The sequence below is a fragment of the Gastrolobium bilobum genome, unplaced genomic scaffold (genome assembly GCF_033153095.1).
Source record: "Gastrolobium bilobum isolate Gb01-03AN ecotype WA unplaced genomic scaffold, APGP_CSIRO_Gbil_v1 utg84548, whole genome shotgun sequence".
Taxonomy (NCBI): Eukaryota; Viridiplantae; Streptophyta; class Magnoliopsida; order Fabales; family Fabaceae; genus Gastrolobium; species Gastrolobium bilobum.
The window spans coordinates 30,019-55,008 of NW_026898852.1; the positions used below are offsets into that span (position 1 = coordinate 30,019).

The following is a 24,990-nucleotide window of genomic DNA, read 5'->3' on the forward strand; positions in this document are numbered from 1 at the left end:
TTTGTGTTCAAGTTTGGATTTGAGGATGATCTCCATGTTCATAACACCATGATTCACATATATTGTTGTTGCGAGGAAGGGTTGAGTTTGCTAGGAAGGTGTTAGATGAAAATCCAAAGAAGATTCGGTGACATGGAGTGCCAAGATTAGAGGGTATGCGCCTTTAGGACGTTCTGCATCCGCCATTGGATTGTTTAGGGAAATGCAAGTTATGGGAGTTTCCCCTGATGAGATAACCATGGTTTCTGTTTCATCTGCTTATGCTAATTTGGGTGCACTTGAGCAAGGTAAGTAGTTGTAATCTTATGTTGAGAGGAAAAACATACTAAATTATGTGGTGCTATGAAATGTGCTAATAGACATGTTTCCAAAGTCTATGGTAGAACCTGTGGCTGTGGGATGCATGACTTTCCTGTAATCGCTACAATAATGGAGTTGGAACACGTACTTGTCTGTTCAGAAATCAGTTCCCAGATATACCAAATGGTGGTAGCTTAGTTGGCGCATATTAGCTGAGCAGGTGGGGTGAAGTTATTGGTGCTAAGTTCACGTAGCAAGGGACCAAAGTGGAATAATCTTGATAGAGTTTATGAGAAACTTGACAAAATTTGTGCCAATCTTCAATGGAGGGTGGAATTTTAAGTTGCTAAAGCACACGCTCTTCCAAGGGTTCTATCTGATCATAATCCTATTCTTCTAAATTTGGATAAAAAATCTCAGCAATGGCAGTAAAGACCATTCAGGTTTGTAGCATCCTGGATGATTCATCCTAGTTTTGATAGTCTAATGGAGGAAAAGTGGAAGAAGTCTGAAAAGAAAACTCGTATTCTTCCCAATTTTGTGCATCATCTTTAAAGATGGAATAAGGATATTTTTGGTGATATTAACAGAAGAAAGAAAACCTTGCTACAGAATATTGCCAATATTCAAAAAAGGAGGGAAAGTTGTGATTGCATTGAGTTGCAGGAAATTGAGGAACAATTGCAACAAAATTTGAACATTACACTGGATCAAGAAGAGCTTCTTTGGTTCCATAAATCGAGACAAAAATGGATCGAAGATGGTGATAAAAATACTAGATTTTATCACCTTAAAACAATTATTCGCATGACTAATAACAAGATTTCAAAGTTGAGAGATGATTTGAATAAATGGATTGAAGAACCAAATGACTTAAAGCATCATGTGTGTAACTTTTACAGACTTCTATTTTGTGAAGAGATAAATGACAGAAGATGGCTAACATCAGAAAATTGTTGGCCTTCGCTGTCTTCGGTTGAGTTGAATAGAATATCTACTACCCATTGTAATCAGGAAATTGTGAAATGTTTATTTTCCATGTGGGCATTTAAAGCACTAGGATCGGATGGTTTCCCTGATGTATTCTATCAAAGACAGTGAAATCAGATTAAAGTGCAGGTTTGTAATGCTGTTAAAGAAATGTGGTGCACACCGAAAAAGATTGTTGAGGTAAACCATACCTTGTTAGTGCTGATTTCGAAAATTAAAAGGCCTGAATCTATTACTCAATTTCGTCCAATATCACTATGTTCAGTTCTCTATAAAGTTTTGTCTAAAGTAATTGTAGGGAGACTGAAACCTGTGATGGATAAGATTATATCTCCATCCCAAGTTAGTTTTGTGCCAAATAGACAAATCCAATGTAACATTATTATTGTGCAAGAGCTCATTCATTCAATGAGTAAAATGAGGGGGAGGAAAGCTTTTATGGCCATTAAGAATAACCTTGTCAAGGCATATGCTAGGGTTAGTTAGCAGTTCATGAGGAAGACCTTGGAAGAAATCCATATTCCTGATGTCATGGTCAAGCTGATAATGCAATGTGTATCTTTGTCCACCATTAATGTTTTATAGAATGGAGGAAAGACTGATGATTTCTGTCCTTCTAGAGGTCTTCGTCAAGGAGATCCACTATCTCCATATCTATTTGTGATGGATATGGAGAAATTGACACATATCATTGACACTGCCACAAAAGGAGAACTTTGGAAGCCTATGCATGTTGGAAAGGAAGGTCCAAGGATCTCACATTTAGCCTTTGCTAATGATTTGATGGTGTTCATGGAAGCGAGTGAGGAGAAAATCCATATTCTACTCAAATGCTTAAACTTATTTGAAGAATTGTTTGGTCAAAAATTAAGTCTGGAGAAGACAAGTGTTTTCTTCTCAAAAAATGCCTCTGAGGAGACCATGAACAAGGTTATTCGCTTAGTGGTTTTAAAAGAGTTTAGAATGTTGGGCGCTATCTGGGCTCAATGATGCAACATGGGTGTGTGAAGAAAAGCTTATATGATGGAATAGTTAAGCGGGTAAAAGAAAAAATGAGTAAATGGGAAAGACAGCGCTTGTCTCAAGCAGGTCGTGTAACACTTGCTTAGTCAGTAATGGCAACAATTCCATTTTTGCATATGCAAAGCTCCAACGGAAATAAAAATAACAAATTCTTACCAAGAAGCTTCCTATGTCGTGGGAAATATTAAAGTAGTCTATAAAATACTCACACCGGTTAACAAAATCAAACCTATTGAGCTAATGACATGCATTAATGGTCTTCAATTTTAATTCAATCTGTTTGTTTAAGTTTTTTTTTTAAAAAAGTCAAAAATTAAAATTCCAAATAATACAGAAGGTCATCATTAATAGCATTAAAATCCTAAATTTTTTTGGCTGTCATCATTTTAATGTATTTAATTATTGAAATGGCGCGAAGTAATGACCTGCATTAATGGGTTTCAAATAAAATTCAATCTGTTTGTTTAGGGTTTTTTATAAAAAATTAAAATTAAAATTCCAAATGATATAGAAGGTCGTCAGTAAAAGCATTAAAATTCCATACATTTTTTGCTATATCATTTTTTAATCATCCTAGTTTTTTAATTCATTTTCTTGAATAACACGACTAATGACCTTCTTTGCCTTTTCAAATTCCATTCAATATGTTTGTTTAGTTTTTTTTACATAAAAGAATTCAAAATTTAAAACTTCAACGATACATAAAGACATCACTGATATAATTAAGATTCCACATATTTTTGACTTGCATGTTTTCTAAACATTTGTTGGTTTTCTCCTAATTATGGTTTTTTTTTTCCTATATATATATATATATATATATATATATATATATATATATATATATATATATATATATATATCTGCACTTCAGCAATTTCTTTGGGTCTTTTGATTTTTCGTTAATTATGGAAAAAAAGCATTCAATGTTTTAATAAATGAGGGTTAATAATTCCCATGAAGAAAATAATGGGAATTTAATACAACTTTCTCCCACTAAAAGATGTTAAACTCTTTTCCCACCTATATCAACTTCAAAATTCAAATTTTAAAAAAGAAGTGAGATATTAATGCACCTGTATGCCACTAATTAATGTTGAACTCTTTTCGCACTAACCATTTAGTTTAAATATTTTAAATTTCGAATTAAAATAAAATTTTTTCATTCATATGTGTTTTTAAATTCTATATCTCATATAATTATTTTTCGTTTTCAATCTTATCATTATAAGTATTGGCAACTCTCATTTTTATAAGGATTCCATTTCTATCTCATTCATCTTAGCATTAACGATTTCTCATTTTTATTCATCGAATTGGCAACTCATTATTAACTTTAGCAATTACACAATAAATGACTTATTTGTAATAGGCATTATTGTTAAAAACTAGTGTAAAAACGTAAAAACTTATGTTTTTACATTTTTACTAAGGTGATACGTCTTAAAATGCAAGTAAAAACTTTTCTTAGTAAAAATTGGTAAAAACTACGTGTAAAAACGTAAAAATGATAGAAACACAAGTTTTTACGTTTTTACTTAAACCAAAAAATCAATCCAGGTCAACTTTTAACCCATGATTTGTTTTATTTTTAATTTTTAATAAAATAAAAAACCCTATTTCCAATTCACCAAATCAAATGTACAGTATCTTTTTCTAGCTATTTGAAAAAAAAGAAATCGTCACGCGAGGCCGCTGTATTTTCATTTAAGAGTTGTTAAACTTTATTCTTTTGATGTTGTGAAACTTAGTTATAGGAGCTGTTAAACTCTTTTTGTGTTTTTAAGACTTATGTCTTATATAGTTATGTGACTTATATCTTTTAAATATGAAGTTATTCATTGAATTTTGAGTAGTGACTTATGTGATATTTTTTTTACATGCATATATATATATATATATATATATATATATATATATATAATTTTGTATCTTGACCTTAAGTAGTAAAAATGTTACATTTCGTGTCATTTTTACGATTTACGTTTCTACCATTCCCTTCTGTTTCTACGTAAAAACTCGATTTTGACAACATTCCTAATATGTATATTAATTACTGCTACTTTCATTAACTGTTAAAAGACTCCTCGTAATGTAATTACTTTATGTTTTGAAAATGTCTACAGTGACCTTTGAAATTTTCCACACAATCAGAATAAGAACAGGAATTCCTTGAAATTTTCAATGCATTCAGGTTTACAATAGAAATTCCAAACGATTATCCCATATGATGCATTACTTGGATCGTATTTTTGGGTTGCATGTGTTTTATTTAATATGTATTTTGTTTTATACCTTTTATTATTTGAAACTAAACAATGGAAATAATATTTCCAAATTTTAACTTAAATATTACAGAAGTAGGGTTTGAGAAGATGAGAACATAAAGAAACATAAAAAAAGAAATTTTAGGTTATTTTCACAATTTCAAAAGTTATTTTTCTTTATTATGAGATGTTTTTGGAATTTCAATAGTTTATTCACATTTAAAGCATAATAACTTATTTAAAGTTTTACCGAAATAAGTTTTGAATATTACTTAATTTGGTTGGAGAAAAAAAATATATATACAAAGAATACATCATAAGAGTCATACAAAAAAATAAAGAAAAAACATTTTTTTATATACAAAGGATATTAGTAATTATGTTCGGTGGAGAAAAAAAAGGAAAGAATATATCATTTTGGTTATTATGAAGCCATAATTGCATGGTGCATATAAAAAAAGATAGAAAAAAATGGGAAGCTGCAAAATTGAAAAACCAAAAGAGGGTAACCCATATCTTCATCATCCATCTAATATACTATTATTAGCTTAATGCATCGTATTTGATGAGGGATACACAAGAAAATTGAGGGGGGAAAATCTTAGATTATCGATTAAATACTTAGTGGTGGCATCATTGATTTTCTTTCTTTCTTTCTCCAAAGCTAGTGATTAACATAAGACTCTTCATATTTCCCCATGCAATTTTCATTTTGTAGAGATTTATATAGGAAATGGTTAAAACAAAAAATAAATGGTTCAATTTTTTAGCAGTTATTGCAGATAAGTTATCTGCACTAAACCTAATACGACGTCATTTTGGGTGGAAATCATGGTGTTTTTGTAATTTTAATTTTTTCAGGGTTATTATAGTCTTTATAATTATAATTTTTTAATTTTTCAATTTCAAAACGACGTCATTTTGGGAATAAATGCAGATAACTTATCTGCAGTAACTGCAAAAATATTATTCTGTACAATAAATTTGTGTATTTACTTAAAAAAAGAACATTAGTATGTATTTTTCACTTATCACTTAAAACAACAATTTACTAAAACAAAAGAAAAAAGCAACATTTTTTTCATTATTTGTATACAAATATATATAGTTAAAATGATGTAACGTATTTTTAATTAATTATTAGTAAAATATAATATTGAGTGAATTTTTAAAGTAAGCAATTTTCTTTATATACACCAGTTATCAATGCTATGTTACATCTGGCTATCAGAGAGGATTGATAACCTTTCCAATCTCTGTTGTCTGGCACAATAAAATTTTGAGACTTAGATGACAAAAAAGGGCACTGGAAAAAAATAACCAATAAAAATTTCAGAAAATTGACCACAAACCTAAATTGAATCCAATTCAACTTTGCGCAAATAGTTCTCAACTCCCTATGTATAATCCCTAAATTTAGTACCTTTAGATAGTATATTTGCAACTACCTAAACAAAACAAAGCAATACAATAACATAATATATGGTGATCCATTTCAATAATAGAGTTTTCAACACAACGATGGCAAAATAACTTACTTCATTGTTCGTATATTCTTCCAATTCCTATTATAGTCTTTCCAACAATATATCATCCTTGCAAAATTAAGCCAAGCAAAACATATGAAACTTGTAGTAACACCATTTTAAATCTAAATTGCAAGCTCAAAAGTACACAAACCAAATCGAAAGGTAATAAACATAAAATATATCTTAAATTTGAAAGGCAGAGTAGAAGAAAGTGTAGACCTGCTTGGATCCTCTTCCAACGTTATTTGCTCAACAAATGCTCCCAAATCAAAATAAAGTAAAAAATAATGAACATGGTAGATCAACAAACATGAAGTAGAAAGCTATAAACGCACAAATAATGAATGAGCTTATGCAAAAGAACAACTTGAGAAGATGAAGAAGACAAACAGACATATGTGAACAAAAGGTGATTACCAAAGAAAATATGCATCAACACATATCCTATTTATACATGTACTACATACTAAATTCATTTTTTATACTCTAGTAGGCTTCCCTTAGTTGCCAAGATTCGAGATTATGTGATCAAGGACTGAAATGTTTCTTTTTCGTAGGTTCCAAGATCTTTCAACAGGTGTGGTGACCTTCTGGCTAAGGAGGCTTTAAATAGGAGTTTGGGTCTTTATGTCATATCATCCTCTCATCAGGAGCTGTTGAATCTCGTGGAAGCTGACATTCGTGATCCAGGATATTAGTCTACCTATTTATTTTTTTTATTCTGTTTTTTTGGTTTTTTTGTTAGTTCTCTTTGTTTTCTGATTTGGGGCTTTGCCCCTTATTATATAAAAAAAAATTATTTTTTAAAGCTTCTACCAATTAATAGGCTTAACAATTACCCATGCAAAAAGTAGTGGGAACAATTAATAGGCTTAACAATTACCCGTGCAGGAATTAGTAGGAACAATTAATAGAGTTAACAATTTCAATGTAAAAAGTAGTGAGACATTAATACAGTTGTCTGCCACTAACAAATTTTAAAAAATAATTATAATTCAAATTCAAATTGTTTCTAAAAGTGAAAAAATTTAAGTTGTTTGTAATGTGAACACAAAGTGAAGAATGAAGGACAAAGCGACATGTCATCAAAGTTTCGTACAAATGGTTTTTCTTTAGTATAGATATAGATATAGATAGATGAGTCTGAATCCCGATAGACTCTGGCAACCTGAAAATTTTGGTGCATAAGACAATGATTATCATGGTCCATGTCCAAGAAGTTGATTTAAAATTAAGTTGCAGACTTATGATTGATTGCATTTTTATTATTATAATTATATATATGAGAAAAATATTTCTGCGACAACTTGAGATAAATTTATCTCTGGCTACCCCAAACTACGTCATTTTAATTATTTATTTCCTTATATTAATTGATTCACCTTTGAATGGTTATGATTCCTTTTTTTCTCTCTTCCTTTATCACCATTCATCCATCTTTTTACGGTTATGATTTAGTATCCAGAGATAAAATTATCTCAAGCAAGTTGAGAAACGATAAGTTATATATATATATATATATATATATATATATATATATATATATATATATATATATATAAGAAAGAATACTCTGAAAAAAGAATAGTTGATCACAAAGATTAAGGAGGAGCATCCACCACTTTGGAGGAAGATGTAATTAGAGAAGAAGTGTCTCCTGAACCTATTGGTGATCAAAGAGAAGAAGATGAAGTCACACCTGATGAGTTTGCTGAAAACGAAGATAAAGAAATTCAATTCAAGAAGTTGAAACATCAATGCTCACACCGAGTAGAGATGATAATCAGTGACATCAATAAGAGAGTTCAAACTACATCTCAACTTAGGAAATTTTGTGCTTTTGATGCTTATATATCTCTTATTGAACCTACTGATTTTTAATATGCTTTAAGTGATCCAGATTAGGTGATAGCTATGCAGGAGGAACTTCACCAATTTGAAAGAAATAAAGTCTAGCATCTTGAATCAAGACCCAAAGATCGAATGATGATTAGCCTTAAATAGGTGTTATGAAACAAACTAGATAAGTATGGCTCAGTCATAAAAAATAAGGCATGGATGATATCAAAATGTTACAATCAATAGGAATGTATTGACTATGGAGAAACATTTGCACCGGTGGCAAGGATGGAAGCCATTAGAATTCTCATTGCCTTTGCATCTTATATGGGATTCAGATTGTATCAGATGGATGTGAATACTACACTCATGAATGGCTTACTAGAAGAAGAAGTCTTTGTTGAGCAACCACCAGGCTTTGATAACCCCGCAATCGGAGACTTTGTCTACAAGTTAGACAAAACCTTATATGGATTGAAGCAAGCTTCATGGGTATAGTGTGAAAGATTATCTACGTTTCTTCTAGTAAATGGTTACAAATGAGGTAAAACTGATAAAACTCTTTTCTTGAAGACCAAAGGTAGTGATTTGTTAGTTGTGCAAATTTACATGGATGACATATTTTTTGGTGCTACTAACATTTCTTTGGTGGTGCAAATTTACTGCCTATTTGTCTTTCTTGCAGACACTATGGGAATAAGACACATCTATGCACTCAGGTGGTGTTTACAGGAACCAGCAAGGGGATGTCATCACATCAGGCAACATCTCAAGAGTAGCAAGAAACTGACAATGGTGAATGGACAGAGGTTCCGCGTTGAAATAAAGATAAAGGAAAATCATACGGACATGAGAAGAACATTCAAAGCAGTCCTTCAGCTTCTAGGACCTGTGCAAGCGAAGTAAATAGGATAGTAGTGTTGAGAGATAAGCAGTCAGTGGAAATTCATCACATTAAGGAAGCTACCCCTACAGCCGTGGGTGAAACACTAATGGATGAGGAATCTACCCCTGCTGCTGTGGGTGAAACATTAGTGGATGAAGCTACCCTTGCAGCAGCGGGTGAAACACTAGTGATCGGGACCCTAGTTGGCTATCTATCGATCCCTTCTAAATTAATGGATGAGAGTGCAACCCAATAAGATGGTGATCGAGGTGGAAACATGATCAAAGAACCAAGTCAATTGGTGGGGACAATCTACCCAATTTCTGGGTAGTATTTGGTGCTTTAGTCTTTTTCACATGTATTTATCGATGTGGTAAGACAATCTACCCAATTTCTCCATTCTCGCGTCTACATCTTAGGTATGTGAAAGTTTGATTTTACTTTAGTTTATGCTAGTCTAAATAAGCATATTCGACAGTCCCTATGGGAAGATTTGTAGCAATGGAAAACAGATGAGCCCCTGTTGGTGTGAGGGACTTCAATGAGATTGCAAGTGTTACGGAGAAAAAGAAAGGTAGTCCACTGGATCCTTCTAAGTGTGAAAAATCTAAAGCCCAATTGGAGGGCTTGAATTTAGACGATTTGTCGAGCTCCGGTGCTTTCTACACTTGGAAAGAACCTAAGTGGCCTTATCTCCCTTGTGTTTATAAGAAGCTCGATCGTGTGTGTGCTAATGCATCCTGGCAGATAGAATATCATCAAGCTGACGTTAGCAATACAATACGTACTTGTTCTTATCATCATCCTATGCTTATTTGGATTTCAACTCAGCAAAATAAATAGGTTCCTAGACCCTTCCGGTATATGGCAGAGTGGCTAAACAACCCTCAGTTTCCATAACTTATGGAGACAAAATGGAAACAAGACTGTCAAATCAATCACATGCTGGGAGATTTTGTTCTGCCCTTACGACAATAGAATAAGGAGGTTTATGGAAATATTTTCCAATAGAGGGCCGAGTTGTTGAAGAGGCTAGAGGATCTGCAGACTCAATTGCTATAACATGAAGATGCCAGTCTTTGCCAATTAGAGAATGATTGCTAGGAGGAGTTGAACATGGTTCTTGACAGGGAGGAACGACTATGGTTTCAAAAATCTTAACATAAGTGGATTACTGATGGGGACCGGAGCACGAGGTTCTACCATCTGAAAAATATAGCCAGGAGGAGTGTAAACAAGATTTTTTGACTGCAGGACGACACCAATAGTTGGGTAGAGGACCCTTAATGTCTTCATGATTTGGCATGTTCCTTCTATAACAATCTCTTTCTCGAATATATGGAATGCATAAGGTGGGCCTGCTTATATAGCATGTGGCCTATGCTTACCCAGACCGACCTTAATCTTATGTCTGGGTTGCTTTAGAATTGGAAATTAGGCATTGCTTATTTGATATGGGGGCGTATAAGACACCAGGGCGAAATGGCTACCCAGCTATATTTTTTCAAAGGAAATGGGAAGATTAAAAGATTATATATGTGCTTGTATTTGGGAAATGTGGCAGCATCATGGGTATATTCGGCATGTCAACTCTACTCTATTGGTGATAATACTGAAGTAGACAGCCCCATCTCAGATGACTCAATTCTGTCCAATATCTCTCTACTCGATTCCGTACAAGTTACTGAGCAAGCTACTTGTAAATAGGCTCAAACCCATCACATGGTGTAACTCATTTTTCCCTGCCAAGCGAGCTTCGTCCCAAAAAGGAAGATTAATGATAATATTATCATTGTGCAGGAACTAATTCACAGTATGAACAAGATGCGTCACAAATGCCCTTTTATGCCAATTAAAGTGGACTTGGAGAAAGCCTATGACCGGTTGAACAGGAATTTCTTAGAGAATATCCTCCAAATGATCCGGTTACCTAATCACTTTGTTGAGCTTATTATAATTGTTGGTACCTCTTCCTCTATTAATGTATTGTGCAATGGTGGCCAGATGTCTGACTTTAACCCGTCCAAGGGTGTTCGTCAAAGGGACCGTCGCCTTATCTTTTGTGTTGGCAATGGAGAAGCTGAGTCATATCATCAATACAATAGTGACTGGGAATCTTTGGCATCCTATTAAGGTAGGTGAAGGTAGGCCCTAGATCTCCCATCTAATGCTTGCTGACGATATAATGTTGTTTGCGGAGGCATCACTTCCCTAGATGGAAATGGTGCTGATATGCATCAATCTGTTTGAGGAGATATCAGGATTGAAATTGAGTGTTCAGAAGACTAGTGTCTTCTTCTCCAAGAACATGTCAAAACAGCATGCTAAGGACATCATTGAGAGATGCTAATTCAAACAGTCGCGCAATGTTGGGAGATATTTGGGTGCTTGTATAATACATGGGCGCAACCAAACAACACTATGAGCACATTATTGGTAAAGTTAAATCCAAGCTTGGGGCTTGGTAGCAACAGAATTCATCACAAGTAGGCAATATTACGCTATCCTAATACATTTTATCTTCGATTCCTTATTTTCATATGTAGCATGGTAAGCTCCATGTGGCTATCTGTGATGAAATTGAAAAGATTCAAAAGAGATTTATCTGGGGTGATAGTGAGACTACCCGTAGGCATCATGTTATTGGATAGGATACTTTAACATTACCAAAGGAGTTTGGGGCTGGGACTGAAGCTGTAAGAACTCATACCGTTAAATTAGGAATTTAAATAATTAAATGAGTTTAAGAAATAATTTCATAATTGACCTTGAATAAATATGGAAAGATTAGAATAATTATCACATGGGTTTAATAACGTTGATAGTCGCTTTTCTGACGAAAAGTGCGATTACTGGTTCTGCTTCACGATATAAATGTGTACCGGTAAAGTATTTCAAAAAATTATAATAAAAATATAAAGATTCCTAGAAAAATATCTAGGTCAAGAAAATCAAGTTTGGGGTAAGAATAATGAGCGGTGATGTCGGAACTAATACCGGCTACGTATAAAACGCGTACCGACAAAGTGCTGCGAAAATTATAAGAAAAATATGATAATTCCTAGAAAAATATCTAGCTTAAGAATATGAAGTTTGGAAGAAAAATAATTAGTAGAACTATTAGAACTAATACTGATTATTTGAGCTAACACAACTATGAATAGGTGGACACTAAACCCTAAGTCAGAATGTTACACTTCTACGTAGATGCTCTTCTTGGTTCATGGCTGCCACCTTCTTCCAAACAACTTCATATATATATAATACGTATAAAAAAGATTGGTATAATACGTATATTATACAAAAGTATTTAAGTTTAACGTGATGATCACCAGTAAGAGAAAGTGAAATGATAACGCCCCTAATCTCAAATAAAACCATTTTTATAATACCAGTAATTACGGGATTAAGGGTAAACTTTTTTTATGCCCCTTGAGAGTGTTCCGATTAAATTGGATTGAATAAAATTATTTTTACAGTAAAACTTATATTTAATATAATTTTTTTTTAATTTATTTCAAGTATAGTATTTATAATTATAAGTGTATTACAACATTTCTTAAAAAATAATACCTGAATAATCTTCACTTATTAAATTAGAATATATTGCTTACCAAAAAAAATCAGAATATATTAATTTAAAGTAACTTGATTTTTTATTTATTTTTATGAAAGAAACAACATTTGTTGTTGTTAATTTAAAAAATATGAATCTAATTGTACATATTATTTTTTCAAGTTCTAAATATTTGTTCTCTCTTTTAATGTGTGTATGTCTATATATATATATATATATATATATATATATATATATATATATATATATATATATATATAAAGAAAATGTTAAAGTTAACGAAAGATTTTATCTAACAATAGTGTTAAAAAGATGATATTAAAAATTATACTGTTAGTATTTTTTAAAATATACAGTAATATGTTAAATAACGTGTATGTAATTATGGGCTTATGTAATAGCTATGATAGGGTTAGAGTATATTTTAGGTGAACCAAATAGTATAAATATCTACGTATAAAAAAAATAGTATAAATATCGATCATGTGTTTGGGCTGAAGATAAATAGACAATATATATATATATATATATATATATATATATATATATATATATATTCTTGTTGTGCTCCAATCCTGTATATGATCTTGATAGTCCTACGTTAAACTCATTAGTATCCTGCACAATCTTAACAAAAATATCAGTCTCATCAAACATCATATGAATATTCTCCTCTACACACTTGGTTTTTTTATTGCAAACTTTATAAGCTTTGCTTTTAGAAGAGGATCCAAGAAAAACTCCCTCATCACTACGAGCATCAAATTTATCTAAATTATCCTTACCATTGTTGTGTACAAAACACTTACAACCAAAGGTCCTTAGATGCATGAGTGAAGGCTTCCTTCCTTTTAGCAGTTCATAAGGAGTCTTTTTCGACAATGGTCTGATCATATCTTTGTTGATGATGTAGCACGTTGTATTCAAAGCTTCAGCCCAAAAGCTTCTTGAAAGTCCACTTGCAATCAACATGGTCCTTGTCATCTCTTCCAATGTCTTATTCTTCCTCTCAACCACTTTATTCTACCGCGGAGTCCTAGGAGCTAAAAAATTATGGTTAATACCAGGTTTCTTGCAAAAATCAATAAACTTCTTATTAGCAAACTCTCCACCATTATCAAACCTAATTGATATAAGTTGATGTTCAAAAAATATTTTATTTTTCTTGACAAACACTTCAAATTCATCATATGTTTCATCTTTAGTTGCAAGAAAAATAGTCCATGTAAATCTGGAAAAATCATCAACTATAACAAACACATACCTTTTACCGGATTGACTCACAATGGTCATGGGTGCACATAAGTCCATGTGAATAAGCTCAAAAGGTTTAGAGGTACTTACAATGTTCTTGGATTTTAAAGAAGATCTCACTTGTTTACCTTTAGCACATGCATCACATACCTTGTCCATTTAAAGCTTAATTGATGGAAGACCATCAACAAGGTCATAAGAGCTCAATTTTCGGATGGTATTGAAGCTAGCATGTCCTAATATTTTATGCCACAAAAATTGATCATCTTCTAATACTCTTAAACAAGTCAAAGAAATATTAGACAAACAATTTATATAAACTTGATAAGTGTTCTTTATCTTTTTACCCTCAAGATTACTTCATTGGTATCAATCCTACTTACTAAGCATTTTTCAGAAGTGAATTCTACTTTATTCCCTTTATCACAAAATTGTGATATGCTTAGTAAGTTATGCCTAAGACCCTCAACAAGTGAAGCATTATCAATGGAATGTGACAATGACTTATTAATCTTACCTACTCCCATGATTTTACCTTTGCTATTGTCACCAAATGACATACTTCCTCTATTCCAATGTTTGAGTGAGAAAAACATAGATTTGTTTCCAGTCATGTGCCTAGAACAACCGTTGTCGAGGTACTACAAGTTGTTCTGTCTCACTCCAACATGCATCATTAAAATCAAGGATTAGATTTAGGAACCCAGACTTACTTAGGTCCCTTCTTTTTCACAAAAAAAGTTATGAATCTCATCTTTTTCAATCCAAATTTTTCTAACTTTACATGTAGAATCAAAATTTTTATTTATAATGTATGAAATATTCTTTTCATGAGCATTGAATCTAGCCATGCAATCATATTTCAAATGTCCTACATTACCATAATAAAAGCATACTCTTTTCTCATACACATCTACATGCCTAGTTTTTGTTTTCCAAGGAGTTTTCTTAATTCTATCAAAGCCTAACCCATGCCTAGATATATTACAATGTTTATTCAACCAATCAATATCATTAGGTCTTTCTCCATTGGTGGTCTTAAGGTAATATTCTAACTTACTTTGGAGGTCTTTATTCTCAATGGATAATTTTTCTATATTACCCTCTAAGCTCTCAATTTTTTTCTTCCATTTCAACATCACAAACTGTAACACACTTCTCTTTCCTAGATTCAATCAATTTAACACTCAAGGAGGCATTCTTATTTTTTAGCTCACATGCACTCCTCTTAAGCTTAGAATTTTCTTCGACTAGGCTCTCATTAGATTTCTTCAAATCCGTATTTTCCCTAGAGAAATTCTTAAGCTCATTTTTTAATTCTCCAACACACTCTAGCAAGTAATCATTACTAGCCCTCATATTCAAATACTCATATATCAAAGACTCTAATATGCTTATCAAATGTTGTTTGAAAAACTTATTCATGGAAGATTTAAGTTCATTAAAATTTACCTCAAAGTCATCTCCTTTAGAATCACGTCCAGCCATCAGAAAAATGTTTGTTTTATGTTGACTACATTATGATGCTTCTTCCTCTGACTCGGAGTCACTCCAAAAAGCCATTATATCTTTATTGAACTCTTTCTTGTCATACTTCTTTGGCTCCTAAGCCTTCTTCTCCTTCTTGGCTTTTTTTCCTCCTTCCAAACAATCCTTGATTATATATCCTAGTTTGCCACAATTGTAACAAACATATTCAGTTTTAAACGATGACAAAAATCTGGATATACCCTTTATATTATTTGTGCTTCTATTGAACATCTGTTTTTTCATTTGGTTTTTGAACTTCCGCAAAAACATAGCCATATCCTCATCATCCTTTGAATTGTCACTCTCTTCTTTTGAATGCGCCTTCAGTGCAATGCCTCTATCTTTAACCCTCGACTCATCTTTCCTATGAGCCTCTAGCTGCATCTCATAAGTCATTAATGAACTAGCCAATTGTTCAAGGTTAAAGGTTCTGAAGTCTTTGTCTCTTCCAGTGTACTAACCTTTGGCATTCAATCTTCTCTTGGAAGACCTCTTAAGATTTTCCTCACTTGTTCTTCAACTTGAATGTTCCTGCCTAAGTCATTCAACTTATTTACAACATTAGTGAATCAGGTAATCATATCCCGAATTGATTCTTTTGGTTTTATTGTAAATAATTCATACTTATGCATTAAAAGATCAATCTTGGATTGTTTTACCTCATTGGTTCCTTCATGAGTTACATTAAGAAAATCCCACATTTATTTCGCAGTTTTACAACCCACCACTATGTTGTATTCTTGAGTTCCAATCCACAATCAAGAATTCTTTTGGCTTAGGAATTGAATTATATTCCAACTTCTTTCAATCTTCATCATTGAAGTCTTCCTCAGGCTTGGGTATTGTCTCACCCTTATTATCTTTCTTAGTGATCCAGAAATCTCCTCTTTCGATCACCTTCCAAACTTTATAGTTCTCAGCCTGGATGAATATCTCTATACGATTCTTCTAATAGTTGTAGAACTTTCCCTCAAACAATGGAGGCCTGTTAGTCGAGTGGCCTTCTCGGATTTGCTCCATTGGGTTCATCTTAGAATCCACTCTTCAAGAGTTACATGCAAAAATAGAGAACACAACTCTAGTACCAATTGTTGGTACTAGATGAACTCAAGAGGGGGGTGAATTAAGTTTTATTAAATTAATTTGCTAATTAAAAATTAACTCAAAACAATAAATTAAGATAAGGATAAAGAGATATTGACACAATAGTTTTTACATGAAAAACCCAAAAGGAAAAAAAATCACAGGCCCTGATATTGAATACTGAAATTCGACGAGCAACTCCACTATGAAACTTGTGTACAAAGAGTTCTCTAGTATCTGAGTTTCCTTGTCTACCCTTTACACTAATTCTCACCTGGTATCCTAATTTCCCAGTACGAAATTCTAATCCTTTAGGATTTTGAAACCCTATCACACAAGGGTTCTCAAGTCACTCTCAATTTTCAAAGAAAAGAGATATGCTAGTATCCCAGCTTCCCAGCACAAGAAATGGTATCCAAGTTTTTAATACAGACCTTCAAAAAAGTCAAGAAAAAAAATTATAATTAAAATGATTTACCTAAGTGCTTCTTTTCCTCAAGCAGATAGGTAATCTGAATTCCAATAGAAAAATATTCACTTTGCCAAAAGATGAATGTATAAATGAATGTTCTTGAGAAAACTTTCTAATTGATGCACAAGAAAGAATCGTAATCTTGAAAATTTAATTATCTCTTTTCTCTCTTTGTATATTATTCTCTCATGAATAATATGCAATAAGCCCTATTTATAATAATAACATTTTCCCTCTCCTAAAGGCCCAAAATTTAAAATCTTTTTCAAAAACTAACCAAAAATCTTTTACTCTTAAACGAAGTTTTAAATGCAATTTTCAAAAATAAGATTTATGATTTTTTAAAATAAAAAAAATTAAAGCATTAAATATTTTATCCTATTATGCAATGCAGTCCTAGTTAAAACCTTTCACAAAGAATATTTTATTTCTCTTACATGAAATCTAAAAGGATAAAATATATCCTAAACTTTACTTGATTCCATGTTTTTCTCTCTTTTCATAATATCTTCCACATCTTCTCATTTCTTCATGCAATCTTCAATTATCTTGAATATTATTTTATATCAGAATAAATATTATTCTAAAATCTCAAACAATCAGCTCGTTAGTAATTTCAAGATAATAAATTATTAATTAAATTAATATTAAATTTATTGTAAGCATAAAAATATATTTTAAAACAATTAAACAATTCGAGTATAACAAATATCCAAATAACATTGTAGTTAGCTTCCCGAACTGATGAACCAGAAGCTCGCTGGCCCCCAGAACTGCGATTCTCCGACATGATTTTCTCTAAGGTAGTGTTTGGTTCAGGGGATCTGAAAATTATCCTAGGCAAGTGCATGTGGGTTTCCAGTTCTCCACGTTTGGTTGAAGGATAATCTGAATTTTATCCATCCAACTTGGTTGCCCAGCTATTCACATAAGCGTGTAAAAATGGAAGAATTTACTGTTGAAGAAGCCTTCTCCCACCATGGTATTTTGGTGAAAACCGGATAAATGAAAAAAGGGATGAAAAAGGAGACAAGTTTACCCCTCCTTTATCACTTGCGAGGAAGATAATCCAGCTGGAGAGTACGGTATTTTGGTGAAGTAAGTACTATGCTCAACGGAATTTCCAATCGTTTAAATCAGAAAAAGCTATGGAGAGTTGTGGGATTTATGTCAAGCATCGTTGGACTGCTCTGCTATGCATTGAGATCCTCTTTCAAATATCTATTTGGAGAGTGGAACTTCCTCAAGATCATCATTTACATAGTAGTAAGTTTCATAATCAGTAGCATGATGTTATTTTTGAAGAAATGGAAACTTTCGAGGAGTTTCTTACAGAAAGCTCATGTGGGTGTTCTGGTTTTGTTGCTCACCTCTTTGTACTCGTTTGAAATTGATAAAGCTGTGAATGGAAAACCAGAGCTATTAAGTATGATTTCGAGTGCAGCCTTTGCTTTAATGTCTTTGTGCCTGTCAAAACAGATTAACCTTGGGTTTGAAACAGATCTCCTCAATTTCTTCCTTGGATGTCTAACTGTTCAACTCATGAAGATCAACTTGATCTCTGTATCATTACAGCCATATTCAGCTATTCCCTCATGGTTATTTATTCATATGACAAAGGCAAAGACCATAGAGACTGGTCACGAAATTCAAGAACAGAGGACCCTGCCAGAAATTTCAACTTTTTGTATAGGGGGGCAGGTCCAGTTGGTGGTACCATCGTCAAGTTTTTTTTAAAAAGGGTTACTTTCGTAATTTTAACTTTTTTTCCCATCAATCTTTTATTTTCAACCAAACATACATCAGGATTTTTAATCCAATTTTTCCATTAATATTTTGCGGTACCAAACAGCTTTTTTTTAACTTTCCTACCAAACTTACTTTCCTTCGTTTTTCCTATCAATCACATTTTTCCAGTAAAATTTTTTTTCTCCTAAACCAAATACTACCTAAGTGAAAGTTTTTTCTTCAACTTTTTTGGGGGGTGGTCGCCCACCGTAGGACTCCTCTGACTCCGCCCCTTAAGCACTCTCTTTAAAATGAGAATATAATACATTTTTTCAAAGAATATCAATTTTACAAATTCACATTACATTATTCTATTTCAAAAACAAAATAACGTAATATATATTCTTTTTAATTAGAAACTAACCAATACAAGTTACAAACTAAATAAAAAAATTTACATATCGAATAAAAAAGAGTACATATATTTGATGAGTACATAAATTTTGTTACCCAACCTATAACTTATTGAAACAATATTCTCTTTTTAAATGAAGTGCCAAAATACACCCCACAGTTTATTTGATGATTTTAAGCACAAAAATTTATTACCGATCATCCCATTATTTTGGTACTCTATTTTTCATACCCCAACACCACGTTTTAGTTCCAAAAATATTACCAAGAATCCCACTGTTTTTAACAAACGCGGTTAGGACTTCCTCTTCACTGAAACTGTTCAGTCTTAGGACCTGTTTGAAGCACCTGATAAAGAAGATAGGATATGATAATTTATCATATCCTACCTTTATTTCTTGTTTGGTGGGTCAATAGAATATGATTAGCTTATCCTATTGTCTCATTTTATCCTATCCAATACATGATTTCTTATCCTATGGGGGGAGCTGGGTTAGAATTCAACAGGATAGGATATCAATATTGAATACCCAATATATCATCACGCTATCCAATATATTTGTATTTATTGCATTATATTTTTTTTTTTTTCTCCTTTCTCCTTCTACGTAATCTTATCAGATTTCTAATCAAGTGTTCATCAAACACAGGACATGATATAGGCTTATCAGCCCCATATCATATCTTGTCCTTATCAGTCTCATATCATATCCTATCATGTCCACCAAACAAGTCCTTAGCAGCTTAACAGCGCCAAATCTCAGTCACAGGTTAAATAAATAAATAAAACTTTTACACCAAAAGAAATAGGCCCCGATCCCGATTGTGAGCCAAGCTTGGTAATTGCTATCTTAATTGAGTTCTTATATTCTTATAATCCTTTCCAATCCAGCGCTTAAAATTATTACACTGAATAGATTTAAGATACCCTGAAATAAACAGTTGGAGCCATAAATTCAACAACTCAATGTTAGTTTTGTTCTGACTCTTTTTCTCATTCCACGATCTATCAGTCAATCCTACCAGCCCTTCACATCTTACGCAAGCAACAAAATAAAAAATAAAAACAAAATAAAAATATTTAAAAAATCCTTAGCGGGTTCCCTCCTTTGTTTTTATATTCTTAACTTCCCTTTCTGTTTTCTCTCATTTATGTACACAGATGACACAACCATTTTTATTCCTTAAAAAACAGCCATTCATCAACAAAGTTTCCAATGGGTGCGGACATGTCCAACAATCCACCTCCTACTTCTCATGCCATCATAGACTTCATTGCCTCTCCAGGTTTCTCGTTTAGCCTTGTAAACCTTCTTATTCACTTTTTCTTTTCTTTCTTCCCTATTAATTAATTATTCAATGTTTTGTGCTTCATTTGTTTTACATGCTTTTTTCCTTTCTCTTTAATTCACTGATTGAAACTGTATTGAAGGCTGGAATTTGGTTATGAGGTGCTCTATATGGTGGGCAATGGAATTAGAAGGAATAAAGATACCGGATAAAACGAAAGAGAAAGAGAGGGAAGACAACCTTCTTAAAAAGATTACTGAACAAATAAGGATGTTTGATCTAGGGCAGTTTTTTGAAATCAAGGGTGCAGATAGAAGGCAATCATGTCTTTCCACAAAAAGAATACCCAAGGGGCCGTTTGGTTGAGGAGAAATTTTTTGAATACTAGGGAAATGTAATTGATAGGAAAATGGTTGGAAAGTGAGATAGGTAGGAAAATGTAAAAAAAAGTTGTTTGGTGCGGAAAAACTTTACTGGAGAAATTAGGTAACTCTTATGAAATCAATTGGTTGAAGATAAAATATAGATGGGAAAACAAGTTAGTATTACAAAAATAACCCTGATTTTAAAACAATGCTGCTCATTGTTGCTTCAAGCGTTGCTATCTTGGATTTGCATAGAGATTTGGAAGCGTCTTGCTCTATACATTTTAGTATCTTTTTATCTTTTCTGTTTTGGAGGATTTATTATTTTCCAGTTAGTTATACTTTGAATATACATGTTTCTTCTTCTTCATGACTTCATATTAGTGATTATTGTCACTGCTCAATTTAGAAATAAGTTGGTTTTTTACCGTCTTATGGCATGAGGTCTCATACTTTTGCTTTCACTTTCTCATTCTCTATTCCTTACTTCGTTCTTATTTAAAATACTCTCTTATCTGGTAAGTTGGGAATGGTTGGTACAGGAAACAACGTTGGTTTGAGCATTTTCCTTTGTCTGTAAAACATAACTTAAAAAAGCATATTTGGTAATGAACATGATTCTTGGAAAGGAGCGGACAGTGAGACGAGTTCTTTGCTTGGATTAGTTCTTGATGCTTGGCTTGCAAATTTGCTCTCAATTACATTATGACATTGACACAGGATACATGTGAAGAGGAGCTTGTTGAAGCAATTCAGACAGCAACAGGACCTAAGAATAATATATTATGCTTTATTGAAATTAATGGCCCTTTACATGCTCTTTGTTGTTTGTATTAAAAGAGGAAAAGTAACTCTTATTTAATCAGCAGATTGGCAACCAATTTGTAACTCTGCAGGAATCATAACTGTTTTGGAAATAAATGGTGACATTATTGTAAAGTATACACCATTACTCTTTTTTACTGTTATCCAAGCCAAGTAATTGATGAATGAACCTATTTCAAGTTGCCATATTCTTCCTTTAGCAAACTTACTGAATATATATTCTGAGAGACAATGAAAAGGTGAATTAAAATAAATGGTATAGAGTATAGCATCTGGTGCTGTGACTGTCTTTTACATTGAGTAACAATACATTACCAAATCAAAAAACAGATAGACACTGACTTATTTTTTAACAATTTATCCTGATACCTATGTTACTACAAACATCATCTTAAATAAAAGGAACCAAGCATAATATATTAACACTGTGCATCAAGTTATTGGAAGGCCTTGAAAAGCTGGTCATCTTTTTCCAACTTGTGCCTATGCATTGTAGCAGTGATGAATTCTATGTAGTCAATTGAGTCATTTCCATCTACATCAGCCTGCAATTTAGGCCAAGGAATTTAAGTTAGGAAAACTTTAAAATTATAAACAAAAGAAAAAAAAGAGAACAAGAGTTAAGAACAGCTTACAGCTTCCATAAGCTGTTTCATTTCAGCCTCTATAAGCTTTGAGCCAAGTCTTTGCAATCTTGCCTTTAGTTCTTCATAGGTGATTGTACCACTTTTGTCAGTGTCCATATTTGTAAACATTGCCTTCAAACCTTGGATCTCTTCGGTAGACATATTCTCAACAATGACCTAAAACAACATTCAAAATCCATTGAGTTTTTGAATTGGGAGATCTAGATAAAACTACATCATAAAGTTGCATAGATTGGGAATGATAATATCCATAACCTACAATTTATGAAGCTATGGTTTAAAATTAGCCTTTTCTAATTGTAGTAATGGATCCATAGTCAGAGAGAGTGAAAAAAAAATGTATGTTTTGAATTTTGAGTACAAGTTGTTAGTCATTTTATGATGAAAATCAAAGTGACAGTTTACCAGCCCAAAATGGAGGGACACCACTAAGTAAGATATACAATATAACTCCTGCACTCCATATATCTATTTCCTTTCCACATCTGCAGTGTAGAACTTCTGGAGCAACATAATAAGCACTTCCAACTATATCGCGATACACCTTTCCTGGAAAACATTAACCAGAGAAATTTATGTACACATTCCAACAGGAAGATAATCTTGATTTTACTCAGATTAATCATCTGATAGAAAGATAAGTAGTTTTCAAAGATACTAAATTGCATATATTGCGTGTGATTATGAAAGAATTACATATGAGAAGCACTTCAAAGATGATGGTGGAAGTAAAGTTTCTCAATAAGCAAGAATTTTACCTCCTAAAATTTGACATAACATCTCAAATTATGGAATGAATAGAAGTTACAATTATAACATTTCCACCCTAATCTAAAGTTCAAAATATTCTTGAAACCTTAGAACTCAACGAGTGTGATCGATTTATGTATGAAATAAATGAAATTGTAAGATTCTTGTTCAGTTGATCAAACATATGCTCACTACTTCTGAATGCTAATACTTTTGCCTACCAAACATTTTATTGCTTCATACTATGCCTGAAGGCTAGCAAAAGGCTATAACAGGATAGCGAGACAAGAAGCAATGGACTTTTCAGAAACTACAACAATGTAAGTAAAAACTGAAAAGAAACTCTCAGTTTGCAAATACTAAGTCTGTCTGCATGCTTATGAATTTTGGGTATAACCAAAGCTTAACTCTCTATCATAAATACAAGATGGCCAACCACATTATAGGATGTTACTTTCCATGTCCACACTTACAGAAAATATAATTCATGTATCACAAAAAGGAATAGCAACTGAAATGGCATGAAGCACGCATAATTCTATAGACATGGAGAGAAAAGAACCATGATATGAAGCTTTTGCAAAATTAATTGGCAGAAGTTAATTCCAATCAACATCTTTAAGAAAATGTGCCATCAAGCAAATTTAAAGGTTCTCAAACTTCATAGACCAAGCTTTGACAAAACAGGGGCTACCAATAACAACAATGGGCATCAATCTACTTTGTATAACCCTTTAAGGAATTGAACCAATTAAGTATTTATTATTGTGTGTACAATACTAGAACAAATACAACTAAATTCCTAATTCGAAAGACAAGAACAATTTCAAAAGTTTGCAAATATTTCTGCAAAAGGATAATCTAAACATAAAATTTGAGATAGAAACCTTTAAAAAATTTCAATACAAGCGCGTTCGTTTCGACACATCCCTGAAGCTCGATTCAGTCATCGCCTTCTTCACACACCACGATTTCTCCATCTCCAAATACACAACATCATTGGTAGGGTACCTGAGCTACTTGCATGCGACCCCAACAAAAGGGTTTTGCCCAAGTTTGAATTTTTAGCCTCCAAAGGTGCTTCTTCCTCTGACATCGTTCTCATGGTCACTAATAATTAAAATATAAACTTTGTGTGGACAAAACACAAAAACACAGACAAAAATAAACTTTGTTCCATCGAGAAACCTCCCAAAGTAGCCAACCTTCATGAATCTGTGTTCGTCTGTGCAAGTCTATGGCCGAAAGTGACAACTAACAACTCTGCAATTTGGTACGACATTTTTCAGTTTCGCACGCTTAGTAGAGGGTACCTTGGTCATCTGCAAGAAAGACAATGTGAGCAAATGGATAGCAAAGATGTAATACCACATCTGAAGTGGGATTATTTGGCCGGCTAAATCGATCTGGATACATATGTAAATGGCTCACCTATCATTCGAATTTACCCAGCCAAGTTTGGAAGCGGTTCAACCAAACGTGGTTGCCTTACAATCCCACTTCTAATTTCCCCATCTATCTCGTCAAAATCCTCCAACCAAACACCCCCTAAGGGGCGTTTAGTACAAGAAAAAATTTTATTTGTCCGAGAATCTTGATTTTCAAAAATATAAATTTTGTATTCAGTTTACGATAATATCTTAAAATTTAAAATTTAGAAAAATTCAATTTCCCGAGAATCTCTCAAAATCTCGCGTACCAAACGCCCCCTAAAGATACCCCATCCCGCCACATTAGATGCACTCGCTCGACGAATTAAATGTGCCTCGTCGTGTCGCATTAATCACAGAGAAGATGAAGCATGACCGCCACATTGAAGAAGAGAAAAGCTGTTAAAAGAGGGAACCCCCATTAGAACCAAACCTACGACCAACTATAATAACTTTAACCTAAATTAAATGTTAAATTGCATTAAGTTAAGTATTTAATCATATATAATTAAATTAATTAAGTGAGAGGCTTTATATAAAGGTTAGATTAAATATTAACTAAGCACATTGTAGATAAAATAAGTAAGAGTACTTAGTTCAATCAATGTGGAGTGGTATTTATTATTAAAGATTTAATCATGCATTATTGGATTAAATATTAATCAAGTTGTAGATAAAATAAATGAGAATACTTAGTTCAATCAATGTGAGTCTAAGTGAGTGTTTTGGGGTAAAGATGGATGTAGTCAAAATATGATGGTAGAAATATTTCAGACCAATAAGTAAAATTT

The 24,990-nt window shown here is 32.7% G+C and overlaps 1 protein-coding gene across 1 annotated transcript; it reads right to left on the reverse strand.

Annotated features, from left to right (window-relative positions):
- Positions 1-21,809: 21,809 nt before the first annotated feature.
- Positions 21,810-23,865, reverse strand: LOC133284727 (calcium-dependent protein kinase 2-like). The gene is made up of 5 exons (XM_061481796.1): positions 23,781-23,865; positions 22,425-22,568; positions 22,234-22,274; positions 22,008-22,175; positions 21,810-21,917 (listed from the first exon to the last, which is right to left on the reverse strand). Exons 1-5 carry the CDS (start codon positions 23,863-23,865, stop codon positions 21,810-21,812), a joined length of 546 nt encoding a protein of 181 aa, XP_061337780.1.
- Between the last annotated feature and the right edge of the window lie 1,125 nt (positions 23,866-24,990).

What these genes read in the sequence shown, in the direction of transcription:
- LOC133284727 (XM_061481796.1), bottom strand. Translation starts at nt 23,865, where the DNA reads ATGTCAGAGGAAGAAGCACCTTTGGAGGCTAAAAATTCAAACTTGGGC. An exon ending in GTCGCATGCAAGTAGCTCAG is followed by an intron (nt 22,569 to 23,780) that starts GTACCCTACCAA and finishes AATGTTTTCCAG; the next exon opens with GAAAGGTGTATCGCGATATA. An exon ending in AATCTATGCAACTTTATGAT is followed by an intron (nt 22,176 to 22,233) that starts GTAGTTTTATCT and finishes ATGTTGTTTTAG; the next exon opens with GTCATTGTTGAGAATATGTC.